Below are 27,264 nucleotides of genomic sequence, written 5' to 3'. Positions count from 1 at the left end.
GCACAGAAGACACCGAAAATCCAGGCTTAAGACAGGAACACAGGCCTGTGTGAGCGCCGGGGGGGGTAGCTACCTTGGTCGCGAGCAGGCGTGTCAGGTAGATTTCAGAGACCATCTTGCTTCCACGGTCTCCCTCTCGCTGGTCCGAATGATCGTGGTTCTTTACCAGATGCCACAGCTTGGTTCCGCTCTCCAGATCCGGAGTGATCATGGGGGTCCTTGAGCGGAGACTGTCCGGACTGCTGGCTGTCCTCAACATACTTTCTGTAAGGGAGAAGTGGAGACATGAGAGGCACATCATGGTTTTCCATTAGAAACCTTGCTTTGGTTCAAATAATTACATGCTTAAATGATAACTACACTGTCAAAAGTATGTGGACACCCAAACATCATATCATTTACAGCCTAGACTTTTATAAAAATGCTTTGCACCAGATTTTGGTTATTTATTGATTGGTTTAACGCCATGTCAACACATTGGTCACATTCATGGCAGGATCACTGAATATTTTCTTTTTCTTATAGATCAAATCATAGTCTTTCTTGTTCTGTTTTGTCTATCTTCATATGTGACTCCTCAGTTTTATATTAGTAAAGAGTTTGAGTACTTCTCTCATGGTTTGGGGAAAAGCAAGTCTTTGCCACTCCTGTAGATACCTGGAACAGTCAACCAGAACATGCCTGATGGAGACAGGCATTTGGCACACAATGGTGCCACACAATGTAGCTTCTTCTCTTTATATCAAGTGGGACACCAGATTTTGGAACACAAAAGCAGGGATTTGAGCAAGAGCCAAGGATCCCAGCCAAATCATGAAAGCTAGTTAGCTTTACACCACAAAATTGCACATGGTGAACTTAGGCACGTGCTGAACTGCCTAGTCATGGAAGCCTAATTTATAAAGCTTGTGACCAAAAGGTTTGTGTGCCAAGCTTCTTCAGAAGATAGTTTGGAATTTGTAGTAAGTTTTCCACATTCATCACTTCTGCCAGGTCCATTGATTTACATCAAAACTGTTGCAGCTACTATGAATTTATTTATTGCTATTTTATTTATGTATTTTCTGCCCATTTTCTACCCTTTTAGCACAGCCAATTTGTCTTCTGCTGCTGGAGACCTCAAATGTGTCTGAGGAGGGTGTTTCTGCCTGACACATGAGTCACGGAGAGTCACGCACTGATCGTCACCTCAACTTCTGTACATTTACATCTCAGCATCTAGCAGACGCTTTTATTAAAAGCGACTCACACAGTGAGCGGAACACAATGAGCAATTGAGGGTGAACCGGCAACTTTCTGTTTACTAGTCCAGTACCTTAACCACTGAGCTATCACTGGCCTGCCTTGAGCTACCAACCAGGGTCCTTACAATCAAATCACGCCACTGCATGTCACCAGTGAAGAGGTAAACAGGCTGTTCTCAGCCGAGAGTCGGTACACCAGGTTTGCAGTAAACATGCTAGTCTACCAGCGCCGAGATATCGAGCTCTTAAATAAATGATAAAAAATGTGCCGACTTGGGTCAACTAAGTCAATGTTTAACTCATAAATATATGGAAACACAAGTCAGGTCTTGAAAACGTTCCCTAATTCCCCTTAACGGCACAGAAACTGACAAGACACTGAGATATCGTGCACATTTAAGTGAAAAGATAAGACGAGCCAAGAACCTGTACCGTATCTGCTGAGGGACTTGGTGAATGTCGAGGAGTTGGAGATGTTATAGGCAGAGTTTTGCTTAGGGACCAAAGCCATCACCGAGCCGTCCATCACCTACACACGAGAAGAAAAGAAAAAGAGATGAGAGTTCGAAACTATTAAAGTTACACAGAAGTATGGACAGAAGTATTGGGACACCTGACTATGAGCTTGTTGGACAATCCATTCCAAAACCATCAGTATTTATATTGAATTGCTCCCTCTTTCCTTTATAGCTCTAATATTATCAACTTCTCTGGGAGGCATTTCTACAAGATTTTGAAGTCTGTGGGAATCTGTGCTCATTCAGTCAATAGAGTAAATGAGGTCATGTACTGATGTTGGAAGAGAAGACCTGGCTTGTAATCAAAGTTTAATTCATCCCAAAAGTGTTGAGTCAGGTTGAGACCAGGGTTCAGTGTAGGCAACTGGAGCTCCTTTGCACACAACTAGTCAAACCATGTCTTGTTAGACTTTCAGGGCTTAAAGACATGGATAGCTTGGCCTTGGCTGTGATGGGGTAATGTATTAGAACACTGCTCCATCCTAAAGGTTTTAGTAATCACACAGTTTAATGTTTGAGATGAATAAAAAATACTCACTCACTCACTGTGTAAACCAATTATCCAATTAGGGTTGAGGGTAGGTGCTGGAGCCTATCCCAGCTTTTTTTCCAGTAACACCCTGGACGGGGCGCCAGTCCATTGCAGGGCAGACACACACACACCCACCCATTCACCTATAGTGCAATTCAGTGTCTTCAATTAACTTGACTGCATGTTTTTGGACTGTGGGAGGAAACCGAATTAACATGGGGCGTTTGGGTGGAAGAGCAGTAAAACATGCTAGCCTATCACTGCTGAGATCTCAAGCTTTTGAGTTTAAATCTCAGCTTTGCTATCAGCCGACCGGGCACCTACACAGACATGATTGGCTGTGTCTGAGGGTGGGTGTGCAGGCTAAAATGCGGCCTCTGTTGGCCGGTCGATGGCACCTGTTAAAAATGGCGAATAATGGAAAGCAGTGCATGACTCTCCATACACGATACTGATCCCAGTGTGAACCCACATCGTGCAGGTAAATAGAAGCGGTTGGCTAGTGCACACGTGTCAAAGGGGGTGTGTGTTAGGTATGGCCCTCCTCTGTCAGGGTCATGAGCAGTAGCGGAGATACAACTGGGGAACTGGATATGACTAAATTGGGAGAAAAGGGAAATTATTTAAGATTTGTAGAGGTTGGAATTATTTTTACACGGTGATAAGTCAGCCAAGCTCATGCGGTTCATTCATGAAACCCCGCCAGGTTCCTGCCACGCTGATCAGTCCTGCAATAGAGCCAGGTCTTGGAGTGAAGGCTGTGTTGTTGCTAGTGCTTTCCTTAGGAGTGTTGCTATGGTTACCTGGCAGCATCCTAGGATGCTAGGGTGTTGGAACCGTGTTGCCATAGCAATCCGGTCGTCCGAGGGCCTCGGTTGTGACAGTTTTACACACTTGGTTCGTACGGAAATCTGACTGAACGTGAACGTGGTTACCTGGTAGTGAGCGAGGGAGTTGAGGCGCTTCCAGTCGTTGTCGATTTTCGTGGTGACGTCTTCGTCTTGGAGGATGATCCTGGCCATTCTGCCCTGCCGCCATTCTACACAAACAGGCACAAGTCAGGAGAAGTGAGAATCAGATCGTACGTGATCGTTCGCATTCATCGGCTCTGAGGCGACAGGAGATCGAACTTACCCAGATCCATGTCCCCCGCCTTGGGTCTCTGAGAGTACGGGCTGCCCTTGTAAACAGCGTCCAGCAGCTTCTCTTTCACCTGAGTGATGGTGTCACAGTTCAGGCATTTGACCGTCACCTCGGAGGCGTTTTCGTTCTCGGGGTTGACGCAGTGCAGGGTCTGCATACAGAGCAGGATAATCAGACTTCAAGCTCTAATTACAGGCAATTCTACTGACATCAGAGTTTAGACTGAACTGCTGCTATGAATAAGCCTATTTCAATATGAAAAGCCTTTCGGAAAGAGCTTAAGATCCTCATTAATCATTTATAAAATATTGTCCACCAGCACTAATCAAAGCTTAACTGCTGCTACCTGACGGCTGAAAGCATTCATCTTATAATACAGAGAATTCAGCGCCCTGACACTTAGCCAGGCAGCCTTGAAGATCTCCGGCTCTGGAGTTCCAGTTCAAATCTCATGCAGCGCTATAGATCTGGCTGGGCATTCAAAAGGCATAATGAGATGTGCCTGAGAGAGGGAGGTATGGCTGTCATTTGTACAGAAAGGGTTTCACTGCTGGTGTGACATTTTGATCTCTACTGTATCGCACTTCAGACTCGACTTGGACACGTTTCAAATGACTCTAACTCGACTCATGACTCGCAACAACCTGTCCATATATACAGTATATATATATACAGTGTATCACAAAAGTGAGTACACCCCTCACATTTCTGCAAATATTTCATTATATCTTTTCATGGGACAACACTATAGACATGAAACTTGGATATAACTTAGAGTAGTCAGTGTACAGCTTGTATAGCAGTGTAGATTTACTGTCTTCTGAAAATAACTCAACACACAGCCATTAATGTCTAAATAGCTGGCAACATAAGTGAGTACACCCCACAGTGAACATGTCCAAATTGTGCCCAAATGTGTCGTTGTCCCTCCCTGGTGTCATGTGTCAAGGTCCCAGGTGTAAATGGGGAGCAGGGCTGTTAAATTTGGTGTTTTGGGTACAATTCTCTCATACTGGCCACTGGATATTCAACATGGCACCTCATGGCAAAGAACTCTCTGAGGATGTGAGAAATAGAATTGTTGCTCTCCACAAAGATGGCCTGGGCTATAAGAAGATTGCTAACACCCTGAAACTGAGCTACAGCATGGTGGCCAAGGTCATACAGCGGTTTTCCAGGACAGGTTCCACTCGGAACAGGCTTCGCCAGGGTCGACCAAAGAAGTTGAGTCCACGTGTTCGGCATCATATCCAGAGGTTGGCTTTAAAAAATAGACACATGAGTGCTGCCAGCATTGCTGCAGAGGTTGAAGACGTGGGAGGTCAGCCTGTCAGTGCTCAGACCATACGCCGCACACTGCATCAACTCGGTCTGCATGGTCGTCATCCCAGAAGGAAGCTGATGCACAAGAAAGCCAGCAAACAGTTTGCTGAAAACAAGCAGTCCAAGAACATGGATTACTGGAATGCCCTGTGGTCTGACGAGACCAAGATAAACTTGTTTGGCTCAGATGGTGTCCAGCATGTGTGGCGGCGCCCTGGTGAGAAGTACCAAGACAACTGTATCTTGCCTACAGTCAAGCATGGTGGTGGTAGCATCATGGTCTTGGGCTGCATGAGTGTTGCTGGCACTGGGGAGCTGCAGTTCAGTGAGGGAAACATGAATTTCAACATGTACTGTGACATTCTGAAACAGAGCATGATCCCCTCCCTTCAAAAACTGGGCCTCATGGCAGTTTTCCAACAGGATAACGACCCCAAAAACAACCTCCAAGATGACAACTGCCTTGCTGAGGAAGCTGAAGGTAAAGGTGATGGACTAAACCCAATTGAGCACCTGTGGCGCATCCTCAAGTGGAAGGTGGAGGAGTTCAAGGTGTCTAACATCCACCAGCTCCGTGATGTCATCATGGAGGAGTGGAAGAGGATTCCAGTAGCAACCTGTGCAGCTCTGGTGAATTCCATGCCCAGGAGGGTAAAGGCAGTGCTGGATAATAATGGTGGTCACACAAAATATTGACACTTTGGGCACAATTTGGACATGTTCACTGTGGGGTGTACTCACTTATGTTGCCAGCCATTTAGACATTAATGGCTGTGTGTTGAGTTATTTTCAGAAGACAGTAAATCTACACTGCTATTCAAGTTGTACACTGACTACTCTAAGTTATATCCAAGTTTCATGTCTATAGTGTTGTCCCATGAAAAGATATAATGAAATATTTGCAGAAATGTGAGGGGTGTACTCACTATTGTGATACACTGTATATAAAACCCGCAACACACGCAATGGGTAAATGTTATAGCCAGCTTCCGGTGTGGTGATGAAGCGTCGCTCCCTACTCCCTACAGGTGTCCGAATACTTTTGGCCACATGTTGTACTGTGAGTGAGTTACAGATGTTCGAGGATGAAACCCCGAAACAGCGTGGTTACTTGTTTCACAGCACTGCATTATAGAGCTAGCAGACTAGCAGTAGCACAGGCATAATCTGAAATCAAAGCCTAGACTGATGTGCTATCGACGCGCCGGCGGCTTTAACATGCAGCGCCAGCCGTGTCTGAAGAGGCACCGCTGTTCCGGTCCCCCACTGTGAAGCTACTGACCAGGGTCTTATAGTCGATCTGCTGTCTGATCAGCTTGTCTTCGCTCAGAGAGTAGCGTGCCTCCCCGGTGATGGCGTCTATCGGCCCTTTCTCCATCTGCTGCTTCATGGCACAGTACAGCATGAAGAGAGGCTCGCCGGCACACTCCTGTACACAGAGGCAAACATACGTTAACAGAGCATTAACAGAGCAGTGATCACACACACACAGTGCTTTTTATGTCAAGGTACCAGCCACAAACTGTACTGCACCTCTGCACTGCAGCTCTAAGCCTCTACTAGACTGTAGCTGTGAACCTGGTGATACCAGAGGTTTGAAAATGCCATCATTGTGCCAGGATAACAATTGGAATCCACATATTTACATGGCAGCACGAATTTCTTGGTGGGTTGCCTCTAAGTGAGAAAGTCTTGGGTCCTTCTTCTTTTGTTGTGGAGTTTGCATGTTCTCCAAGTGTCCATGTGGGTTTCCACCGGGAGGTTATATTTAATTCTTTGTGATTTTTATGGCTACCTCTATTGGACAGATATCATACAAGAATTCATTGTACATGTGTATAGAGACAATAAAGATTCTATTATTGTATGTTCTAAAGTGGATATAATTGGAGGTACTAAAAAATTACCCTGTATGTGTGTTTTGTAAGGGACTGGCAACCTGTCCAGAGTGTTTCCTACCTTTCGCCCAGTGATTTGTGACCCTGAATCAAATACTGTGGCGGTAAAACGCTTAATGACTAAATGAATGAATGAACGATCATATTTATATGGCCATTAGGAAACTAAAGATTTGCAAACCAGTGGGAGATAAAAAAAAAAACCTTCCAGTTTTGGATATACTCAATTCCCCTGCACATTCTGGCAACTTCTTCAGGATTGTATCTCTACAGAGAGACTGAACTCCATCACTGTGTATTGTAAAATATTGTATTTACTTTGATAACAATTCAAATTAGTAAAATTTTACTAATGGCCTCAGACTTTTGGCCCCCCACAGTCATTTCCAATGAAAACATGGGTCTGTTTTAAAAAAAGAAAATGTGATTTTTACTGCAACTTTTCCCCCCTCTACTGCTGCAACTACCTTTATTGGACAGATGCCATACAAAATTCCATTGTACCTGTGTATAGAGACAAAGATTCTACTCTTCTAAATTCTATATTGGATATAATTGGAGTTACTAATAAATTGCCCTGTGTGTGTGTTTGGTGAGGGACTGGCAACCTGTCCAGAGTGTTTTCAAATAAAACATTAGTAAAACAGACAACAAATAAATTAATGATTAAACTAAAGAACATATTTACATGATCATTAGGAAACTAAGATTTTCAAACCAGTGCTATATGGGAAAAAATATTCTTCCAGTTTTGGATATGCTCAATTCCCCAGCACAATTTTTTACTAGTGGTCTCAGACTTTTGGCCCCCCACAGTCATTTCTGATGACAACATGGGTCTGTTTTTAAAAAAAATAAATTGCAGATGCCAGTACCATTTACTTTTACATACATTTACACCCCGTTTGGATATGCTCAGTTCCCAGCACATTCAGGCAATTTCTTCAGAATTGTATTCACCAGCATTTACTTTTACATACATTTGCAGCATTTAGCAGATGTCTTTATCCAATTACGATTGAATACAATACAAGCAATTGATGGTTGAGGGCCTTGCACAGGAGCCCAACAGTGGCAACTTGGAGGTGGTGTGGCTTGAACCAGCAACCTTCTGAATACTAGTACAGTTGCCTACATTGTAATCCACATCTTTTATGTTTCTGGTATTTACTGTATTCAGGCACATGATGCCCAGGTGGTGCAGTGGGCTATTACGCTTGTCTGCTAGTCCACTAATCCTGAGGTGCGATGTTCGAATCTCAGCGGTGCTATCAGCCAGCCGGGTGTCTACACATACACGATTGGGGGTTTTGTTACCCAGGCCTAGCCACTGGGAGGTGCACTTGACAATGTGCTCTAAGTGCTGGTCCCAATCCCAGAATAAAAATAGAAGGGTTGAGTCAAGAAACTGCGGAACTGTGCCAAATGTGGTACCGTGAGTAGTCCTAATAAGGAAGCAGTCAAGTGAATTTTGGCACACATTCGGATGTAAAGCACACACACTAGTCCACGTTTTTAATCTGGGTGGATGTGGTTAGAGTACACCTGCCCCTCTCTGCAGCGCTCCTGTTTAAGCATTGCTCTGAACGCCTCCTAAATTGTACTGAGGGCTATCAGAGGCTCTCGGCACTTTAACTGTTTTCCAATGGAAGGAACAGGAGGTGTATAAAAAGCTAATTAGTTTACAACACACACTCACTCCAAGAACACAGACTCAAAAAAAAAAAAAAAGAAAACTGACTGTAAATTCTGCTGCTTCAGTGTTTCTGCTATTCTTTCATAGCGCACTAAAGCAAAAGAAGATCCCTGATGTTCTGTAGACCTCTATCTTTGTTCTGGATTAACGATTCCTGCCGCTCACATCTACGCTTGTATCCTTTGTTTGGAGCTGCAAGGTGAGCGGCTACTGAGGGGCTCTGTGCCCGAGTTTAACATCAACTCTCAGGACGCATCTATCAAAAGAGTCCTCCAGGACTCGTGAGTAATTCCTCCAGTCAGGGAAACAAAAAAACAACAAAAAAAACAGGGCGAACGCAGCACAAGCCTCCGTACCCCCCTGAGTACTCTGTATTCTGCGCAAAAAGAGCCCAGAGCCAGTCTGAATGAGCGGCGGATCGCGTGCGAAAGGAGGCGGGAGCCGATTGATGGAGGGGTTAATAGAAGGCTAATGACTGTGGAGGAAAGTGCTGGAGAAGCACTTCAGAGCATGAAATGTGTCAAAGCGGCAATGAGACAAGAGCTGAAGCCGCCGCTCGCTTTCTCACTTTTCTCAATCATTCCTACCTACGCGCTACCGCCTCTCATCTTTCACTCGACTCCACCGTTCTGTCCCGTTCTCCCCGGTGACCGGTCTTTACCTCGGCCCTCTGGTGTCTTTTTCACCTCCGTTCTATTGTTTTCACCGCCCTGCGCGTTCTCTCACAACCGCTAACGGAGCCTCCGTCATCATACGAGGACAAACCCGCACCAGACAGAGTGCGTATCGGCAGCCACAATTATCCACGATTAATTAACGACGATTAAGTCAACGAGGGCTAATAATTAATCACATCGTGCCTACTTTGTCGGCGTCTACTGAACCTGAGGTTCTCCTAGCTAATTAACAACAAAGTCAGCAGAAATGCCATCAAAGTGTTTCCCAAAACACATTCAGCCCCTCGGTGGCATCAGAACCCACTGAGTCTCTCGCCGGTTTCTCCCCACTTCCCTCCATATGTCACCGCCTCGTCTGGCTCGTTAGTATCGTGGCTAATTAAACAGACAGCTGTTGATGAGCAACAACAGACAGGAGACAGACACAAACACAATCTGACACTGTCTGGGTGAGCCTTTTTACTTTCCCAGCCAAAGGTCTACGTACAAAGAACAGCTTTAAAAAAGTGTCCCAATATCACAAAATAACATAATGAGGACGCAAGGGGGACCACACAGACACTTAAGATCTGACTGATTTGATCTGACTGATGGAGAGTGTTTTAGACACTCAAACACAATCATGGACAATTTAGTATCACCAATTAACCTGACTGCACGTCTTTGGACCACGGGAGGAAACCGGAGCTCCCGGATGATACCCAGACACGGGGAGAACATGCAAACTCCACACAGAAAGGACCCAGACCGCCCCACCTGGGGATCGAATCCTGTGAGGCGACTGTGCAACCCACTTAGACACCGTGCCACTCCACAAATTTATTGTCAAACACAGTCATGGACAATTTAGTACCACCAATTAACCTGACTGCATGTCTTTGGACCAAGGGAGGAAACTGGAACTCCCAAATAATACCCAGACATGGAGAGTCCACAAAAAAGGACCCGGACCGCTCCACTTGAGAATTGAACCCAGGACGTTCTTGCTGTGAGGGGACAGTGCTACCCAGTGAGCCACCGTGCTGACCAGTACCAATATTTTAAGCTGTTGGTCAATCAATAGTGTTGATAGTATACTCTCATCCCTCTTCTGCACATGCCCAGATCATCTCAGTCTGGCCTTTCTTAAATATATCTTCAAAACATCATATACACACACAGACAGACACACACACACACACACACAGACACACATATATAGAGAGATAGATAGATAGATAGATAGATAGATAGATAGACAGACAGACAGACAGAGACAGATAGATAGATATAATAGTATGGACAAAGATCAAGTGTATTTGAGGGACAGTGCAGGTATGATGTTTTGATGACATATTTAAGGAGGCCAGATTGAGATGATCTGGGCATGTGCAGAAGAGGGATGAGAGTTCTATGATGAGAAGGGTGCTGGGGAGAAGAAGGCGATAGAAGATGTTTATGGATGCGGTGAAGGAGGACAGAAGAGTCACAATCATGTTCTTTTATTTCCATATTTTACCATCAATTTATCCAGCACAGGGTCACAATCGGTCTGGGCACAATGCAGTAACACCCCGGACAGGACACCAAACCATCACAGCGCCTCAGCCTGCCCCTGGAGACATCATGACTGTATGAACGTGCCCGACCGGCTGATAGCACTGTTGGGATTTAGAACCATGGATTCTAGCAGGAGCAGGCAGCCATAACTTCAGTCATGCTGTGCAGCCTAGTACCCAAATCTCCAGACACAAGTGCAGTCACGGCTACTTCTGAGTCTACACCCGACAAAAAGCTGTACTGCGTATAGCTCACCCCTTCACACTTCCTCCCTCAGACACAGCCCACTGTGCCTGTTGGAAGGTTGATAGCATCACTCAGCATCAAACTGGAGAGCTTGAGATCTAAGCGATGGTGGGCTAGTGGAGCCACCCGAGCGCCCGAATTAACTTTTTAAGGTGGATTAAACATCAAAGTGACGTGGAATCAATCAAACTGATCTTAAGCATCATTAAATATCATTTTATGTTCTCACTCCCTTTTAATTAGTGACTCCTACAAGCATCTGGCTGGTCCGTTTTCTAAATAAATGTAATAATTTGGCATTTTGGAAGTCAAGAAAGAGTCCTGGCTGCACGGGTATGTGTAACGGCTGATGGGTACGAGCCAGAGGAAGTCTCGCTGCCAGGGACATATGGCAGACTCAGTTCTGTCAGTGAACTCAATCTCCCAGAAGCCTTTGCAAGACACCCAAGGTCAGCAGAGGATAAGCAAACATGAAGGATCTCAAGCTGTCATGTTCTCTCACACCCTCTGAATACACAACACACACACGTTTTATAACACTTTTACACACTGGAACACAAAGCCACACCTTCAGAAACTTGTTCAGGAGGAAGGTGAACCAATTCGTCAGCATTTTCTCAGCCACAGACTCCGTCCTACAATGAGAGAAAAGGGAGAGAAATTAATATCAGATAAACATCATTCGAAGGTTCAAGAAAACACGTAAGTGCTCGCTTCAGGACCGCTAAACACTTTGTGTGTGGCGTCTCCTGAGAATATCCGCCCGTTTAGCTCGCCCGTTCAGATGACAGCAATAAGCTTAAGACTTACGACTTAACACAGTGTTACCGAGCCGGCTAACCGACACGCACCCAAATAAACGAACGACGTTACCCGAACCCATTCCTTATTTCCTTCCTTCGCTCAGAAGCAAACCACCAATCCTCATTAGAAAGACGTAACAATTAGAGTAATTCTGGTTGAGCAGAAACCTGCCGTAATAACAACCTCTCACGCCGGTCCTCGGCAATGAAGCTAATTAACAGTCAAAGCAATTAGCGGACTTTATTAGCGCTAATCTGTTAACGAAGGGAGGGAGAGAGCGAGCGCGAAAAGAAGAAAGTGAGGTAAACTGTTTCCTTTTTTTCCTTTCTTTCTTTTTAATTATTCACTCGTGAATGGATGAATCAGGCAGCTCGAACTTCAAATGAGCGAGAAAAGGAGCATGCTGGGAAAACAATCTGAGCAAACATTAGACAAGCCAAGCCATTTTTTTGTTTGGTTTTCTTTTGAGCATTTTCTCCCCTTTTTCTCCCCCTTTAGAGCATCCAATTGCCCAGTTGCATCATGCTTTCTCTCCACCAATGGCGATCCCTGCTCTGACTGAGGAGAACAAAGCTAACCTCCGACACGTAGGCAGCAAGCCGTATGCATCTCATCACCCACACATTGACGAGTGTTGTGCCACCTAGCGTTGTGTACGGAGAGACACACCCTAAGAGCACTCTTTCCTTATCTCTGTGTAGGCGCCTCTAATCAGCCAGCAGAGCAGTCGTAATTGCAGCAGTCTTACAGAGAGAGACCCCTATCCGTCTTAGTCCCGCCCATCTGAACAACAGGCCAGTCGTTGTTCATGTGGCCGCTCGGCCTCAGCCGGCAAGGACCAACAGACCAAAAACCCCTATGTAGCAAGCCGAGGGCAACAGTGGTACAGAAAAACTCCCTTAAAATTACAGGAGGAAATCTTGAGAGGAACCAGACTCAGCAGGGATCCATCCTCTTTGGGTGGCAAAAAACAGGCGAGTTCATATGCGGATCAGCCTTATCCACGGGGAGCCACACCCTGATCATCGCATTATTCGCCAACTCTGCGCAGATGCCATCAATCAGCCAGCAGAGATCGTAATCGCACCAGTTATGAGGAACCCTGGTCCGGCTCATCCCATCCCTGAACAACAGCCAATCGTTGTTCATGTGGCCGCCCAGCCCAGCCGGATGGCAGAGCTGAGATTCGATATGATGTATTCGAAATTACAGCTCTGGTGTGCTAGCGTATTTTTACCGCTGTGCCACCTAAGCGGCCGTTTTTTGTTTTTTGTTTAATACATTTTTCATGGACAAACAGCTGTGGCTCTTGTGTAATATTATTAAATGAAAATGTGTAAAAAAAGATGATAGAGACTGAATTATCAAAAAGAGAGGAAATATCCAGCAGAGTTGTTTATCAGTAAAATCAGGAAATATTTGGCAAACTAAATTTTTTGATGAGGCAAAATCCCATGAGTGATGGCAGAGCTCCTCGGCTGTGTTAACCTCCTTTGGCAGTTTACTGTTTATGTGTGGTTGTTTTTTGTCTGTCTATGTCTGTCTGTCTGTCTATCTATCATCTATATCTGTCTGTCTATCTATCCATCTATCTACATATCTGTCTGTCTATCTATATATCTGTCTATCTATCTACCTATATATCCGTCTGTCTTTCTGTCTATCCGTCTGTCTTTCTGTCTAAATATCTGTCTGTCTATATATCTGTCTGTCTATATATCTGTCTGTCCATCTATCTATATATTTGTCTGTTTGTCTATATATCTGTCTGTCTATCCATTTATCTATATATCTCTGTCTATCATCTATCTGTCTGTCTGTCCATCTATCTATATATCTGTCTGTCTATACATCTATCTATATATCTATCTGTCTGTCTATCATCTATCTGTCTGTCTATCATCTATCTGTCTGTCTATCTATCTACCTATCTATCTATCTATCTATCTATCTATCTATCTATCTATCTATCTATCTATCCACCTACCTGTCTGTCTGTCTGTCTGTCTGTCTGTCTGTCTGTCTGTCTACCTTTTTTTTTTACTGTAAGTGCACACCAAGTTTAGCTTAGCATGTTTAAAAACATCTGAGCCAGATTTGGCAAGCAACAGCAAACTAGTAGCTCAAAGTTTCTCAGAGCTGTGTAAGTCAGAACTGATTCACAAACTGATCTTTTGTCCTAAATCACGGCTAAATCATGACTGGGGTTTTAGCTGCCAGTTTGAATGGCCAAGAAACAGCAAGTCCTCATTGCTAATGTACAACACATGCTAAAAAAGAGAGAAAATATCCAGCAGAGTTGTTTATCAGTGAAATCTCAGGATTTATTACGATCTGGACCGTGAAAAAAGCGAAATATTTGGCAAACTACATTTTTTGATGAGGCAAAATCCCATGAGTGATGGCAGAGCTCCTCGGCTGTGTTAACCTCCTTTGGCAGTTTACTGCTTGTGTGTGGTTGTTTTTTACTTAGCCGTACTATAAAATATTTTACAAAAATATAGCAGTGTGATGAGGTGAATCAGAAAACTGAATTAGAATTAGAAGTTTGGATGTTTTTTTTTTGTGTTTTTTTTTTTTACTGTTAGCGCACACCAAGTTTAGCTTAGCATGTTTAAAAACATCTGAGCCAGATTTAGCAAGCAGAACTGATTTACAAACTGGTCTTTTGTCCTAAATCACGGCTAAATCATGGCTGGGTTTTAGCTGCCAGTCCGGACAGCCAAGAAACAGCAAGTCTTCATTGCTAACATACAACACATGCTAAAAAGTGAGAGGAAATATCCAGCAGAGTTGTTTATCAGTGACATTTCAGGATTTATTACAATCTGGACTGTGAAAAAAGCGAAATATTTGGCAAAATAAAAAAAGCATGCCACTCAGGTGGCACAACAGTAAAGTATGCTAGCACACCAGAGCTGGGATTTTAAATACATCATATCGAATCACAGCTCTGCCATCTGATTGGGCTGGGCTGCTACATGAACAATGATTGGCTATTGTTCAGGGTGGGATGAGCTGGACCAGGGTTCCTCATAACTGGTGCAATTACGACCTCTGCTGGCTGATTAATGGTGCCTGCGCAGAGTTGGGGAATAATGTCAATCAGGGTGTGGCTCTCCGTACACCAGGCTGGTCCGCATATGAACTCGCCTTTTCGTGCAGGTGAAAAGAGGCAGTCGGTACTGTGCACGTGTCGGAGGGGGCATGTGACAGTTGTGAAGCTCCTCAGTCAGCAGTGGAGGGTTGTATCGGGTGAGGCGAAGTGTATCGCGTAATGTACATATATATATATATATATATATTTTTTTTTTCTGTCAACTACATTATAAAGCCAAAAGTATTTGGACACCGGGCCATGAGCGTGTTTAAATCAAGATTTTCTTCATGTCTTTATAGAGCTTGCTTTGTGCACAGAGACACAGTCATGCTGGAACTGACAAGGTCCTTCCCTAAACTGTTGCTGTCCAGTTGGAAGCATAGAATTTTCTTAATAGAGCTGTTGTGGCTTAAATACATGAATTCAATTATAAGATGTAATAAGGGGTGTCCCAATACTTTTGATTATACAGTGTTTATTATACAGGAGTGCAAGAACAATCATCCATTTGGCCCTCCCACCCTCAGACACAGCCAATTATCTGTGAAGGGGTCCAGCTGGCTGATAACAGAGCTCCAGCTCTCTGCCTCTGTCTATCTCTGTATCCTAAGACTTTTTTTCCCCTCAGTACACAGTAACACAGCAAAATATTGAACAGGAAGGTCCGGGTACCTGCGGAGCAGCAGCTTGGGGTGATTCTTGCTCTCCAGGTTTTTGTCGATGAGGTCAGACAGCAGTTGCTTGAGCACTCCTGTGGCATACTCCATCTCCCCCTGCAGTGCACTCATGATAAGCGAGGCCACATTGCCCCGGTCACGCATGGAGAAGGAGCGCTGGGCCTCCAGGGTGCGGATGAATGTCAGGAGAAAGTGTTTCTTGGTTAGCAGCTGGCCGAACAACGTCAATGCTTTCTCCACGTTAGCCGGGACCTGATAGGAAAGAAGAGTAGAAAGTGATGCATCGGTTTAATGATTACAGCACTATTCAGGACACTTCGGGAATCAATTTGTTTGTTTGGATTGTCCGGGTCTCCATCTTCCATCCTAGATACTGATTTTGTGTCTTTCATAGCTGACTTGCTATGACTGATTTATTCTTGACGCTCATTAGATTTAGATTTTATCGTTCTTTAGTCTTCAGCTTGGAGCGTGCTTGTTTTTCTTCTTCATACGGATCGACCCGGTCTAGCTAATAAGCCAGAACATTTGGCTTTTGCAGCCAGCTTCATGGAGCAAAAAGGCTGGCAACACTTTGAACTCGTCAGCATAATAAAGCCAGGATTCCTCACGCTGCTTAAATAAAGTCTGTATTAAACGGATTCTAGCATGACTGATCTATCGCATTCTTGGGTTGCTAATGGGCTATTTTTCGCTCGTTGAACAATCCAGTCCTGCACGCTGTTATGCTGCATTTAATATGAAGTAATGAGCAGCGAAAACAATGAAACAATAAAACGAAGAACAGTATCGACAACTACAATAAATAATCAATACACTGTGGTCTTATAATACACTACATATTTAAGATCCAGATATTCCGCATAAAACAGGATTGTCTGATTTAGCATTTAGCATTGCCAATACTGTCGTGTCGCACCCACGGAATTAACTAACTGTGGGTCAATCTATTTATAGATCAATACAATATTAGAACTATTCACACAGACTGTTCTTCAATGGTCAGGACCACCACAGAGCAGGTATTATTTAGGTGGTGTATCATTCTCAGCACTGCAGTGACACTGACATGGTGGTGATGCGTTAGTGTGTTGTGCTGGTATGAGTGGATCAGACACAGCAGCACTGCTGGAGTTTTTAAATGCCGTGTCCACTCACTGTCCACTCTATTAGACACTCCTACCTAGTCAGAGACGATCGCTCATCTATTGCTGCTGTTTGAGTTGGTCATCTTCTAGACCGTCATCAGTGGTCACAGGACGCTGCCCACAGAGCACTGTTGGCTGGATATTTTTGGTTGGTGAACTATTGGTGGACTAAAAACTCCATCAGCATTGTTGTGTCTCATCCGCTCATACCAGCACAACCCACACTAACACACCACCACCATGTCAGTGGCACAGCAGTGCTGAGAATGATCCACCACCCAAATAATACCTGCTCTGTAGTGGTCCTGGGAGAGTCCTGACCATTGAAGAACAGCATGAAGGCCAAGATGGAAACCATGATGATCTGCTGTGGCGACCCTTAACACTTGCTTTAAAGGCGTAATTTTTTCCTCACATTTTTTTTGCCTTTGCATTTTTAAGGTTGGTCCTCAGAAGTAAAAACAAACCCGAGATGTAACCTTTGCCCAAGAAAAGCTCAGAATTAATAGTGGATTCACACCACAGTATTTAGTCTATGGAGATCTAGAAGAAACCCACTGTGTGCAATGGTCCATCCCCATTGGTTCATCTCCACAATGCTGAGCTCAAGTTTCAGGTAATGTAATTCAGACTTAGGGGGGAGGAAAAAAAACCCTATTATCCTGTTTTGGGCCTTGTAGGCTTATACTGAATTGTTTAACACAATGTGAAGATTTTATTCAATTTAGTGTGGAAAAAAAATGTTAAAAGCACTAAAACCATCCTGGTGGAGACTTTAGAAGATTAGTGATCTACGCCGCCCATTTTGCATCGTACACAACATCTTAGAGGCACGTATACACAGGGGGAATGAGACGACACGTACAGAGCAGCTGCCCCATCCTAACAGCTTGGAAAGTGAGTCGGTGGAAGAAAGCGCCGCTATCTTTCAGCCAGCGTTTATGCAGAAATACGCGCGGGTCTCTGGAGGGGGGAGACCGGGATTGCAACTCGGTATAACAGCATAATAAGAAATTGATCCATATAGCACAAGAGCTGATTCCACTAGAGATATAAGTCGAAATCCAATGCAGCACACCTAGTCTAGCAATTAGGAAGCGTGAGATTGCTATTTATGTGAATGCAGGACTGTTATTGCGTGCCTGCCATTCCGCCGCAGTACATCGGGAGCTGCCTGCAGATCCAGTAAGGATTCTGTGCCTGTCGGGGGACCCCCACATATCAGATGACATTTGGATGGAAAAGCATTCTCAGCACTGTGCTGACGCTAACATCGTAATGACATGCCAGTGTGTGTTCTGAGTGTAGCAGGTGCAGGAGTGTTGTTGGGGCTTTTAAATTCTGTTTGTATGTACTGTCCTATAGCACGGCTTGTAATTAAACATGTACTGACGTCAATGTGGTTAAAAATCCCAACAACACTGCTGCACCCGATACACACATATCAGTATGTCATGTCATTACAATGCTGAGAATGATCCACCAATGAAATGATGAGCATATATATATACACCGACCAGGCATAACATTATGACCACTGACAGGTAAAGTGGATAACACTGATTATCTCTTCATCACGGCACCTGTTAGTGGGTGGGATATATTTGGCAGCAAGTGAACATTTTATCCTCAAAGTTGATGTGTTAGAAGCAGGAAAAATTAACAAGTGTAAGGATTTGTGGGGTGTTTCCGGTCTACAGTGGTCACGATCTATCAAAAGTGGTCCAAGGAAGGAACAGTGGTTAACCCGCGACAGGGTCATGGGCGACCAAGGCAAGAGCGAAGCCTGGCACGTGTGGTCCGATACAACAGACGAGCTACTGTATCTCAGATTGCTGAAGAAGTTAATGCTGGTTCTGATAGAAAGGTGTAAGAATACACAGTGCATTGCAGTTTGTTGCATATGGGGCTGCATAGCTACAGACCAGTCAGGGTGCCCATGCCGACCCCTGCACACCACCAAAAGCGCCAACAGTGGGCACGTGAGCATCGGAACTAGACCACGGAGCAATAGAAGGAGGTGTGTGTGTGTGTGGGTGTTATATATAAGTAAACATAAATGTGTGTATATGTACATGTCTGTGTGTATAATTTTATACATAAAAAATAAAATATATACACACACATATACTGTATATATATGTATGTGTGTGTAATATATATGTAAACATAAGTGTATATATAAATGTCTGTGTATAATTGTGTATAATTATATATATATATATATATATATATATATATACAGTGTATCACAAAAGTGAGTACACCCCTCACATTTCTGCAGATATTTAAGTATATCTTTTCATGGGACAACACTGACAAAATGACACTTTGACACAATGAAAAGTAGTCTGTGTGCAGCTTATATAACAGTGTAAATTTATTCTTCCCTCAAAATAACTCAATATACAGCCATTAATGTCTAAACCACCGGCAACAAAAGTGAGTACACCCCTTAGTGAAAGTTCCTGAAGTGTCAATATTTTGTGTGGCCACCATTATTTCCCAGAACTGCCTTAACTCTCCTGGGCATGGAGTTTACCAGAGCTTCACAGGTTGCCACTGGAATGCTTTTCCACTCCTCCATGACGACATCACGAAGCTAGCGGATATTCGAGACTTTTTGCGCTCCTCCACCTTCCGCTTGAGGATGCCCCAAAGATGTTCTATTGGGTTTAGGTCTGGAGACATGCTTGGCCAGTCCATCACCTTTACCCTCAGCCTCTTCAATAAAGCAGTGGTCGTCTTAGAGGTGTGTTTGGGGTCATTATCATGCTGGAACACTGCCCTGCGACCCAGTTTCCGGAGGGAGGGGATCATGCTCTGCTTCAGTATTTCACAGTACATATTGGAGTTCATGTGTCCCTCAATGAAATGTAACTCCCCAACACCTGCTGCACTCATGCAGCCCCAGACCATGGCATTCCCACCACCATGCTTGACTGTAGGCATGACACACTTATCTTTGTACTCCTCACCTGATTGCCGCCACACATGCTTGAGACCATCTGAACCAAACAAATTAATCTTGGTCTCATCAGACCATAGGACATGGTTCCAGTAATCCATGTCCTTTGTTGACATGTCTTCAGCAAACTGTTGCGGGCTTTCTTGTGTAGAGACTTCAGAAGAGGCTTCCTTCTGGGGTGACAGCCATGCAGACCAATTTGATGTAGTGTGCGGCGTATGGTCTGAGCACTGACAGGCTGACCCCCCACCTTTTCAATCTCTGCAGCAATGCTGACAGCACTCCTGCGCCTATCTTTCAAAGACAGCAGTTGGATGTGACGCTGAGCACGTGCACTCAGCTTCTTTGGACGACCAACGCGAGGTCTGTTCTGAGTGGATCCTGCTCTTTTAAAACGCTGGATGATCTTGGCCACTGTGCTGCAGCTCAGTTTCAGGGTGTTGGCAATCTTCTTGAAGCCTTGGCCATCTTCATGTAGTGCAACAATTCGTCTTTTAAGATCCTCAGAGAGTTCTTTGCCATGAGGTGCCATGTTGGAACTTTCAGTGACCAGTATGAGAGAGTGTGAGAGCTGTACTACTAAATTGAACACACCTGCTCCCTATGCACACCTGAGACCTAGTAACACTAACAAATCACATGACATTTTGGAGGGAAAATGACAAGCAGTGCTCAATTTGGACATTTAGGGGTGTAGTCTCTTAGGGGTGTACTCACTTTTGTTGCCGGTGGTTTAGACATTAATGGCTGTATATTGAGTTATTTTGAGGGAAGAATAAATTTACACTGTTATATAAGCTGCACACAGACTACTTTTCATTGTGTCAAAGTGTCATTTTGTCAGTGTTGTCCCATGAAAAGATATACTTAAATATCTGCAGAAATGTGAGGGGTGTACTCACTTTTGTGATACACTGTATATATATATATATATATATATATATATATATATATATATATATATATATATATATATATATATATTAGGGCTGTCAAACGATTAAAATTTTTAATCGCGATTAATCTCAGAATTTCATATAGTTAATCGCGATTAATCGCATTAAAAAAAAATCTGTGTAAATGTTATAGAAAACAAGGATTTTTAAGTGAAATGTTACAATTAAAATGGTGAACACATTTTATGCTAAATGTACTTATGTTAAAAACTGCTGGGACAAGAGAAAACTGTAAGGGAGTTTATTCACTCACATACTAGGCAGTAAATGTCAGATTGTAGGTTAGAATTTCTCCATCAGCAAACATTGTAGATCAGCGGTGCTTTAGGTGGGATAAGGCGTAGTTATTGTATCAGACTTGTCTGTGGTTGTATCGTGACGATGGTTTGATGGACGTTTCTACACGAAGTGAGTGTGTTTTGACCCTTTGGGGCTTCCATAGTTCATGAACTAACGTGCTCGACTCAGCTTTCCGGTATTCGGTACAGAAGAAGAAGTTAATTAAGTGTAATAAAGTGTTCTGCTCCCGACAACTTGTGAATATAGCGTGTATTTATTTCTTTATTATGCAAGTGCATCACTACCACGATCGGTTACATTATGTTAACAAACCGCAAATGAAAAACGGTGGCAAGTCCGACATTAAAACGTTTGTTCTACCAGTCAAGTGTCAACATGAACTAGAATTTGCGTTAATGGCACTAATTTTTTTAATCGCGTTAAATTGAGGTCGCGTTAATGCGTTATTATCGCGTTAACTTCGACAGCCCTAATATATATATATATATATATATATATATATATATATATATATATATGTGTGTATATATTTTTGTGTATGTGTGTATATGTATATATATGTAAACATAAGTGTACATATACATGTTATACATATATACAGAAATTTATATATATATATACAGTGTATCACAAAAGTGAGTACACCCCTCACATTTCTGCAAATATTTCATTATATCTTTTCATGGGACAACACTATAGACATGAAACTTGGATATAACTTAGAGTAGTCAGTGTACAGCTTGTATAGCAGTGTAGATTTACTGTCTTCTGAAAATAACTCAACACACAGCCATTAATGTCTAAATAGCTGGCAACATAAGTGAGTACACCCCACAGTGAACATGTCCAAATTGTGCACAAATGTGTCGTTGCCCCTCCCTGGTGTCATGTGTCAAGGTCCCAGGTGTAAATGGGGAGCAGGGCTGTTAAATTTGGTGTTTTGGGTACAATTCTCTCATACTGGCCACTGGATATTCAACATGGCACCTCATGGCAAAGAACACTCTGAGGATATGAGAAATAGAATTGTTGCTCTCCACAAAGATGGCCTGGGCTATAAGAAGATTGCTAACACCCTGAAACTGAGCTACAGCATGGTGGCCAAGGTCATACAGCGGTTTTCCAGGACAGGTTCCACTCGGAACAGGCTTCGCCAGGGTCGACCAAAGAAGTTGAGTCCACGTGTTCGGCGTCATATCCAGAGGTTGGCTTTAAAAAATAGACACATGAGTGCTGCCAGCATTGCTGCAGAGGTTGAAGACGTGGGAGGTCAGCCTGTCAGTGCTCAGACCATACGCCGCACACTGCATCAACTCGGTCTGCATGGTTGTCATCCCAGAAGGAAGCTGACGCACAAGAAAGCCCGCAAACAGTTTGCTGAAGACAAGCAGTCCAAGAACATGGATTACTGGAATGCCCTGTGGTCTGACGAGACCAAGATAAACTTGTTTGGCTCAGATGGTGTCCAGCATGTGTGGCAGCGCCCTGGTGAGCAGTACCAAGACAACTGTATCTTGCCTACAGTCAAGCATGGTGGTGGTAGCATCATGGTCTTGGGCTGCATGAGTGTTGCTGGCACTGGGGAGCTGCAGTTCATTGAGGGAAACATGAATTCCAACATGTACTGTGACATTCTGAAACAGAGCATGATCCCCTCCCTTCGAAAACTGGGCCTCACGGCAGTTTTCCAACAGGATAACGACCCCAAACACACCTCCAAGATGACAACTGCCTTGCTGAGGAAGCTGAAGGTAAAGGTGATGGACTAAACCCAATTAAGCACCTGTGGCGCATCCTCAAGTGGAAGGTGGAGGAGTTCAAGGTGTCTAACATCCACCAGCTCCGTGATGTCATCATGGAGGAGTGGAAGAGGATTCCAGTAGCAACCTGTGCAGCTCTGGTGAATTCCATGCCCAGGAGGGTTAAGGCAGTGCTGGATAATAATGGTGGTCACACAAAATATTGACACTTTGGGCACAATTTGGACATGTTCACTGTGGGGTGTACTCACTTATGTTGCCAGCCATTTAGACATTAATGGCTGTGTGTTGAGTTATTTTCAGAAGACAGTAAATCTACACTGCTATACAAGTTGTACACTGACTACTCTAACTTATATCCAAGTTTCATGTCTATAGTGTTGTCCCATGAAAATATATAATGAAATATTTGCAGAAATGTGAGGGGTGTACTCACTTTTGTGATACACTGTATATATATATGTGTGTATATATTTTTGTGTATGTGTGTATATGTATATATATGTAAACATAAGTGTACATATACATGTTATACATATATACAGAAATTTATATATATATATACAGTGTATCACAAAAGTGAGTACACCCCTCACATTTCTGCAAATATTTCATTATATCTTTTCATGGGACAACACTATAGACATGAAACTTGGATATAACTTAGAGTAGTCAGTGTACAGCTTGTATAGCAGTGTAGATTTACTGTCTTCTGAAAATAACTCAACACACAGCCATTAATGTCTAAATAGCTGGCAACATAAGTGAGTACACCCCACAGTGAACATGTCCAAATTGTGCCCAAATGTGTCGTTGTCCCTCCCTGGTGTCATGTGTCAAGGTCCCAGGTGTAAATGGGGAGCAGGGCTGTTAAATTTGGTGTTTTGGGTACAATTCTCTCATACTGGCCACTGGATATTCAACATGGCACCTCATGGCAAAGAACTCTCTGAGGATGTGAGAAATAGAATTGTTGCTCTCCACAAAGATGGCCTGGGCTATAAGAAGATTGCTAACACCCTGAAACTGAGCTACAGCATGGTGGCCAAGGTCATACAGCGGTTTTCCAGGACAGGTTCCACTCGGAACAGGCTTCGCCAGGGTCGACCAAAGAAGTTGAGTCCACGTGTTCGGCGTCATATCCAGAGGTTGGCTTTAAAATATAGACACATGAGTGCTGCCAGCATTGCTGCAGAGGTTAAAGACGTGGGAGGTCAGCCTGTCAGTGCTCAGACCATACGCCGCACACTGCATCAACTCGGTCTGCATGGTCGTCATCCCAGAAGGAAGCTGACGCACAAGAAAGCCAGCAAACAGTTTGCTGAAGACAAGCAGTCCAAGAACATGGATTACTGGAATGCCCTGTGGTCTGACGAGACCAAGATAAACTTGTTTGGCTCAGATGGTGTCCAGCATGTGTGGCGGCGCCCTGGTGAGAAGTACCAAGACAACTGTATCTTGCCTACAGTCAAGCATGGTGGTGGTAGCATCATGGTCTTGGGCTGCATGAGTGTTGCTGGCACTGGGGAGCTGCAGTTCATTGAGGGAAACATGAATTCCAACATGTACTGTGACATTCCGAAACAGAGCATGATCCCCTCCCTTCGAAAACTGGGCCTCATGGCAGTTTTACAACAGGATAACGACCCCAAACACAACCTCCAAGATGTCAACTGCCTTGCTGAGGAAGCTGAAGGTAAAGGTGATGGACTAAACCCAATTGAGCACCTGTGGCGCATCCTCAAGTGGAAGGTGGAGGAGTTCAAGGTGTCTAACATCCACCAGCTCCGTGATGTCATCATGGAGGAGTGGAAGAGGATTCCAGTAGCAACCTGTGCAGCTCTGGTGAATTCCATGCCCAGGAGGGTTAAGGCAGTGCTGGATAATAATGGTGGTCACACAAAATATTGACACTTTGGGCACAATTTAGACATGTTCACTGTGGGGTGTACTCACTTATGTTGCCAGCCATTTAGACATTAATGGCTGTGTGTTGAGTTATTTTCAGAAGACAGTAAATCTACACTGCTATACAAGTTGTACACTGACTACTCTAAGTTATATCCAAGTTTCATGTCTATAGTGTTGTCCCATGAAAAGATATAATAAAATATTTGCAGAAATGTGAGGGGTGTACTCACTTTTGTGATACACTGTATATATATACACACACACACACACACATATATATATATACATATATATATATATATATATATATATGTATATATATATATATATATATATATATATACACACACTTTTTTTTTAATACATATTTTCATACATTTATACAAATATAAATATATTTATATGTACACACACATATACACTCTTATTTTTATTATATTATAATTATACTATTATAATAACACTTGGTTTGACTTGTTTGTGTATTTCTTTGTTGTGCACAGTGTATCTTACCTCCATCTCCTTCAGCACAGGGTGATCTTCGATTCCCGGGAAGAGCACCCTCATGGCGTAGGTGCGGTAGTCCAGGAATGGGATTCCTGCTCCATCTAACTCCTGAGTGAGCTCATGAATATCAGTCTGCAGCTCAGCAAACGCTAAAAAAAAAACATGCAAACATCAGCCACACTTCTCTGATCAAAGCAAACAACAGACACATTTAAGCACCTGAGCTTCGGAGACGACAGAAATCAATAAATAAAGTGACCAGGAAGCCGACGTGGTGAATCAAGTCCTGCGCATTACGTGACCCGACTGCATTACTGGCTCCAATTAACAGCAGCAGGCAAGTAAAAGTACAACCTCCTGTCAGAGGGGTTCAACACTTCTGTGAGGATGCTAAGGTGAGTGCTTGCTCGTCGGAACACCAGGCCTTGGCAGAGGGGTGTTTATATTTTCTGACAGGCAGGTGCACGGACAGCCTCGTGCCTGTCTCCTTCAGGCACTACGGGGCAGGCACGGGGGAAGAGTTTAGCAGGCACGGATGTCAACCTTTGACACGCTGTCTGGACAGGAGAGGTGAATTGTGGGTTATTGACAGGCCTGAGACTCTGCCGGCAACTTAATGAGCCAGCAAGATAGCCAGAGAAAAAGAGAGCCAGCATGAGAATAAGAAAGAGGAGGGTTCATCGAAATGTCTTAGGATTTGTTTTGCCTCCAGGCAAGCAATCTTCGGCAATTGTCTTGTCCCTCGCGCACAAACACTGCTCACCTGTCTAAATAATCACTACCTGCATTATTTACAGCCACCAACAACAAATCAGCCCCGGTCCGAAGGAACGAATCAGCTATGTACAGGAAAACAGGAAAATCTGCATTTATAGTGCTTTTCCCTGGACAATGCGGTGCAACACTGTTTCACATCTGTAATTTGACACTGACAGTGATTACACGCAAACATTTTCACCAATCGACATCAAAATGAGCTGGACGCTTTAAGTATGAATGAATACCACGCGCATACATGCTTTTATACAATATAAAGTCAAAAGAATAGGGACACCCTGTCTAATTAGTGAATTTAAGTGTTTCAGCCACAATGGTTGCTAACAGGTGTAAAAAATAAATTATCTGTCCCAGCATGAGTGCACTTCTGTGCACAAAGCTAGGTTTATAAAGACCAGAATCTGGATCCCACAGCTTTAGGATGATCTGGACATCAGTTGAGGCTTCCTGGACCAAAATCAGTGCCCAGCCATACAAATGCTCTTTTGACAGAATGTGCACAAATCCTCATATACATACTTCAAAATGTTGGGAGAAGCCATCTCAGAAAAGTGGCTGTTATTATACCTAAGATCACAAAGTACTGGACTGGACTGGTACTAGACTAGTAATAAGAAGGCTGCTGGTTCAAGCCCCACCACTGCCAGGTTGCTGCTATCAGGCCCTCGAGCAAGGCCCTTAACGCTCAATTGCTTAGACTGTATACTGTTATCGCTGTGGATAAGTGTCTTATGGAATGTCCAACAAGCTCCTGGTCAGGTGTCCAAATACTTTCAGCTATATACTGTACATACAGTCGGCGACACAGTTGTTTTCTTATTACATTCATATTTATAGCATTTAGCAGACGCTCTTATCCAAAATGACTTTGCGGGGGTGATACGAATCCCCATATGAACCTGCCGTGTGCAGGTGAAAAGAAGCGGTAGGTACTGCACATGAGTCAGAGGGAGCATGTGGTGGTCGAGGCTCTCCTAGATCAGGAGTGGAGGTCTGCAGCAGTAAGAGTGGAAGTACAAATGTAATAGTTGGATATGACTACATTGGGAGGAAATTTAGGGGAAAATGCATTTAATATAAAAAAAAATCTAGTTTTAATATCTTTTAAAAATATGCCAGACACAGATAAAGACACACAAAATGGGAATATTCAATGATTCGACTCTCATTTGACTCTCTCCGCTGACTCACTTGAGCCATTTGACTCAGCGTTGGACTGAGGAGTCAGTGGGAGTTCAGGTGGCACTTAAGTCTCCGTAAGCAAATAATTCAAACTGTGTCACCACAGTACTACTGGCTTTATGTCTATATGTTTTGTTTGTTTATTGGGATTTTAACGTCATGTTTTACACTTTGGTTACATTCATGACAGGAACGGTAGTTACTCATTACACAAGGTTTCCTCTCTTCACAAGCTTATATCAAACACAGTCATGGACAATTTAGTATCTCCCATTCACCTCACTTGCATGTCTTTGGACTGTGGGAGGAAACTGAAGCACCCTGAGTAAACCCACGCGGGCAAGGGTAGAACATGCAA

The 27,264-nt window shown here is 43.6% G+C and overlaps 1 protein-coding gene across 2 annotated transcripts in view; it reads right to left on the bottom strand.

Moving 5' to 3' along the window:
* plxna1b (plexin A1b) overlaps positions 1-27,264 on the bottom strand; it is a 268,336-nt gene that overhangs the window by 9,041 nt on the left and 232,031 nt on the right. For both annotated transcript variants that reach the window (XM_062997386.1, XM_062997387.1), the window contains exons 21-28: positions 24,954-25,096; positions 15,393-15,649; positions 11,385-11,451; positions 6,043-6,189; positions 3,429-3,588; positions 3,230-3,333; positions 1,677-1,773; positions 74-264 (exon numbers count right to left, since the gene is read on the bottom strand). In XM_062997386.1, the coding sequence (XP_062853456.1) occupies positions 74-264; positions 1,677-1,773; positions 3,230-3,333; positions 3,429-3,588; positions 6,043-6,189; positions 11,385-11,451; positions 15,393-15,649; positions 24,954-25,096 (1,166 nt within the window). The remainder of the gene's footprint in view (positions 1-73; positions 265-1,676; positions 1,774-3,229; positions 3,334-3,428; positions 3,589-6,042; positions 6,190-11,384; positions 11,452-15,392; positions 15,650-24,953; positions 25,097-27,264) is intronic.

This window comes from Trichomycterus rosablanca, chromosome 6, assembly GCF_030014385.1.
Source record: "Trichomycterus rosablanca isolate fTriRos1 chromosome 6, fTriRos1.hap1, whole genome shotgun sequence".
NCBI classification, from domain to species: Eukaryota; Metazoa; Chordata; class Actinopteri; order Siluriformes; family Trichomycteridae; genus Trichomycterus; species Trichomycterus rosablanca.
This window is presented reverse-complemented; position numbering and strand designations above follow the sequence as displayed.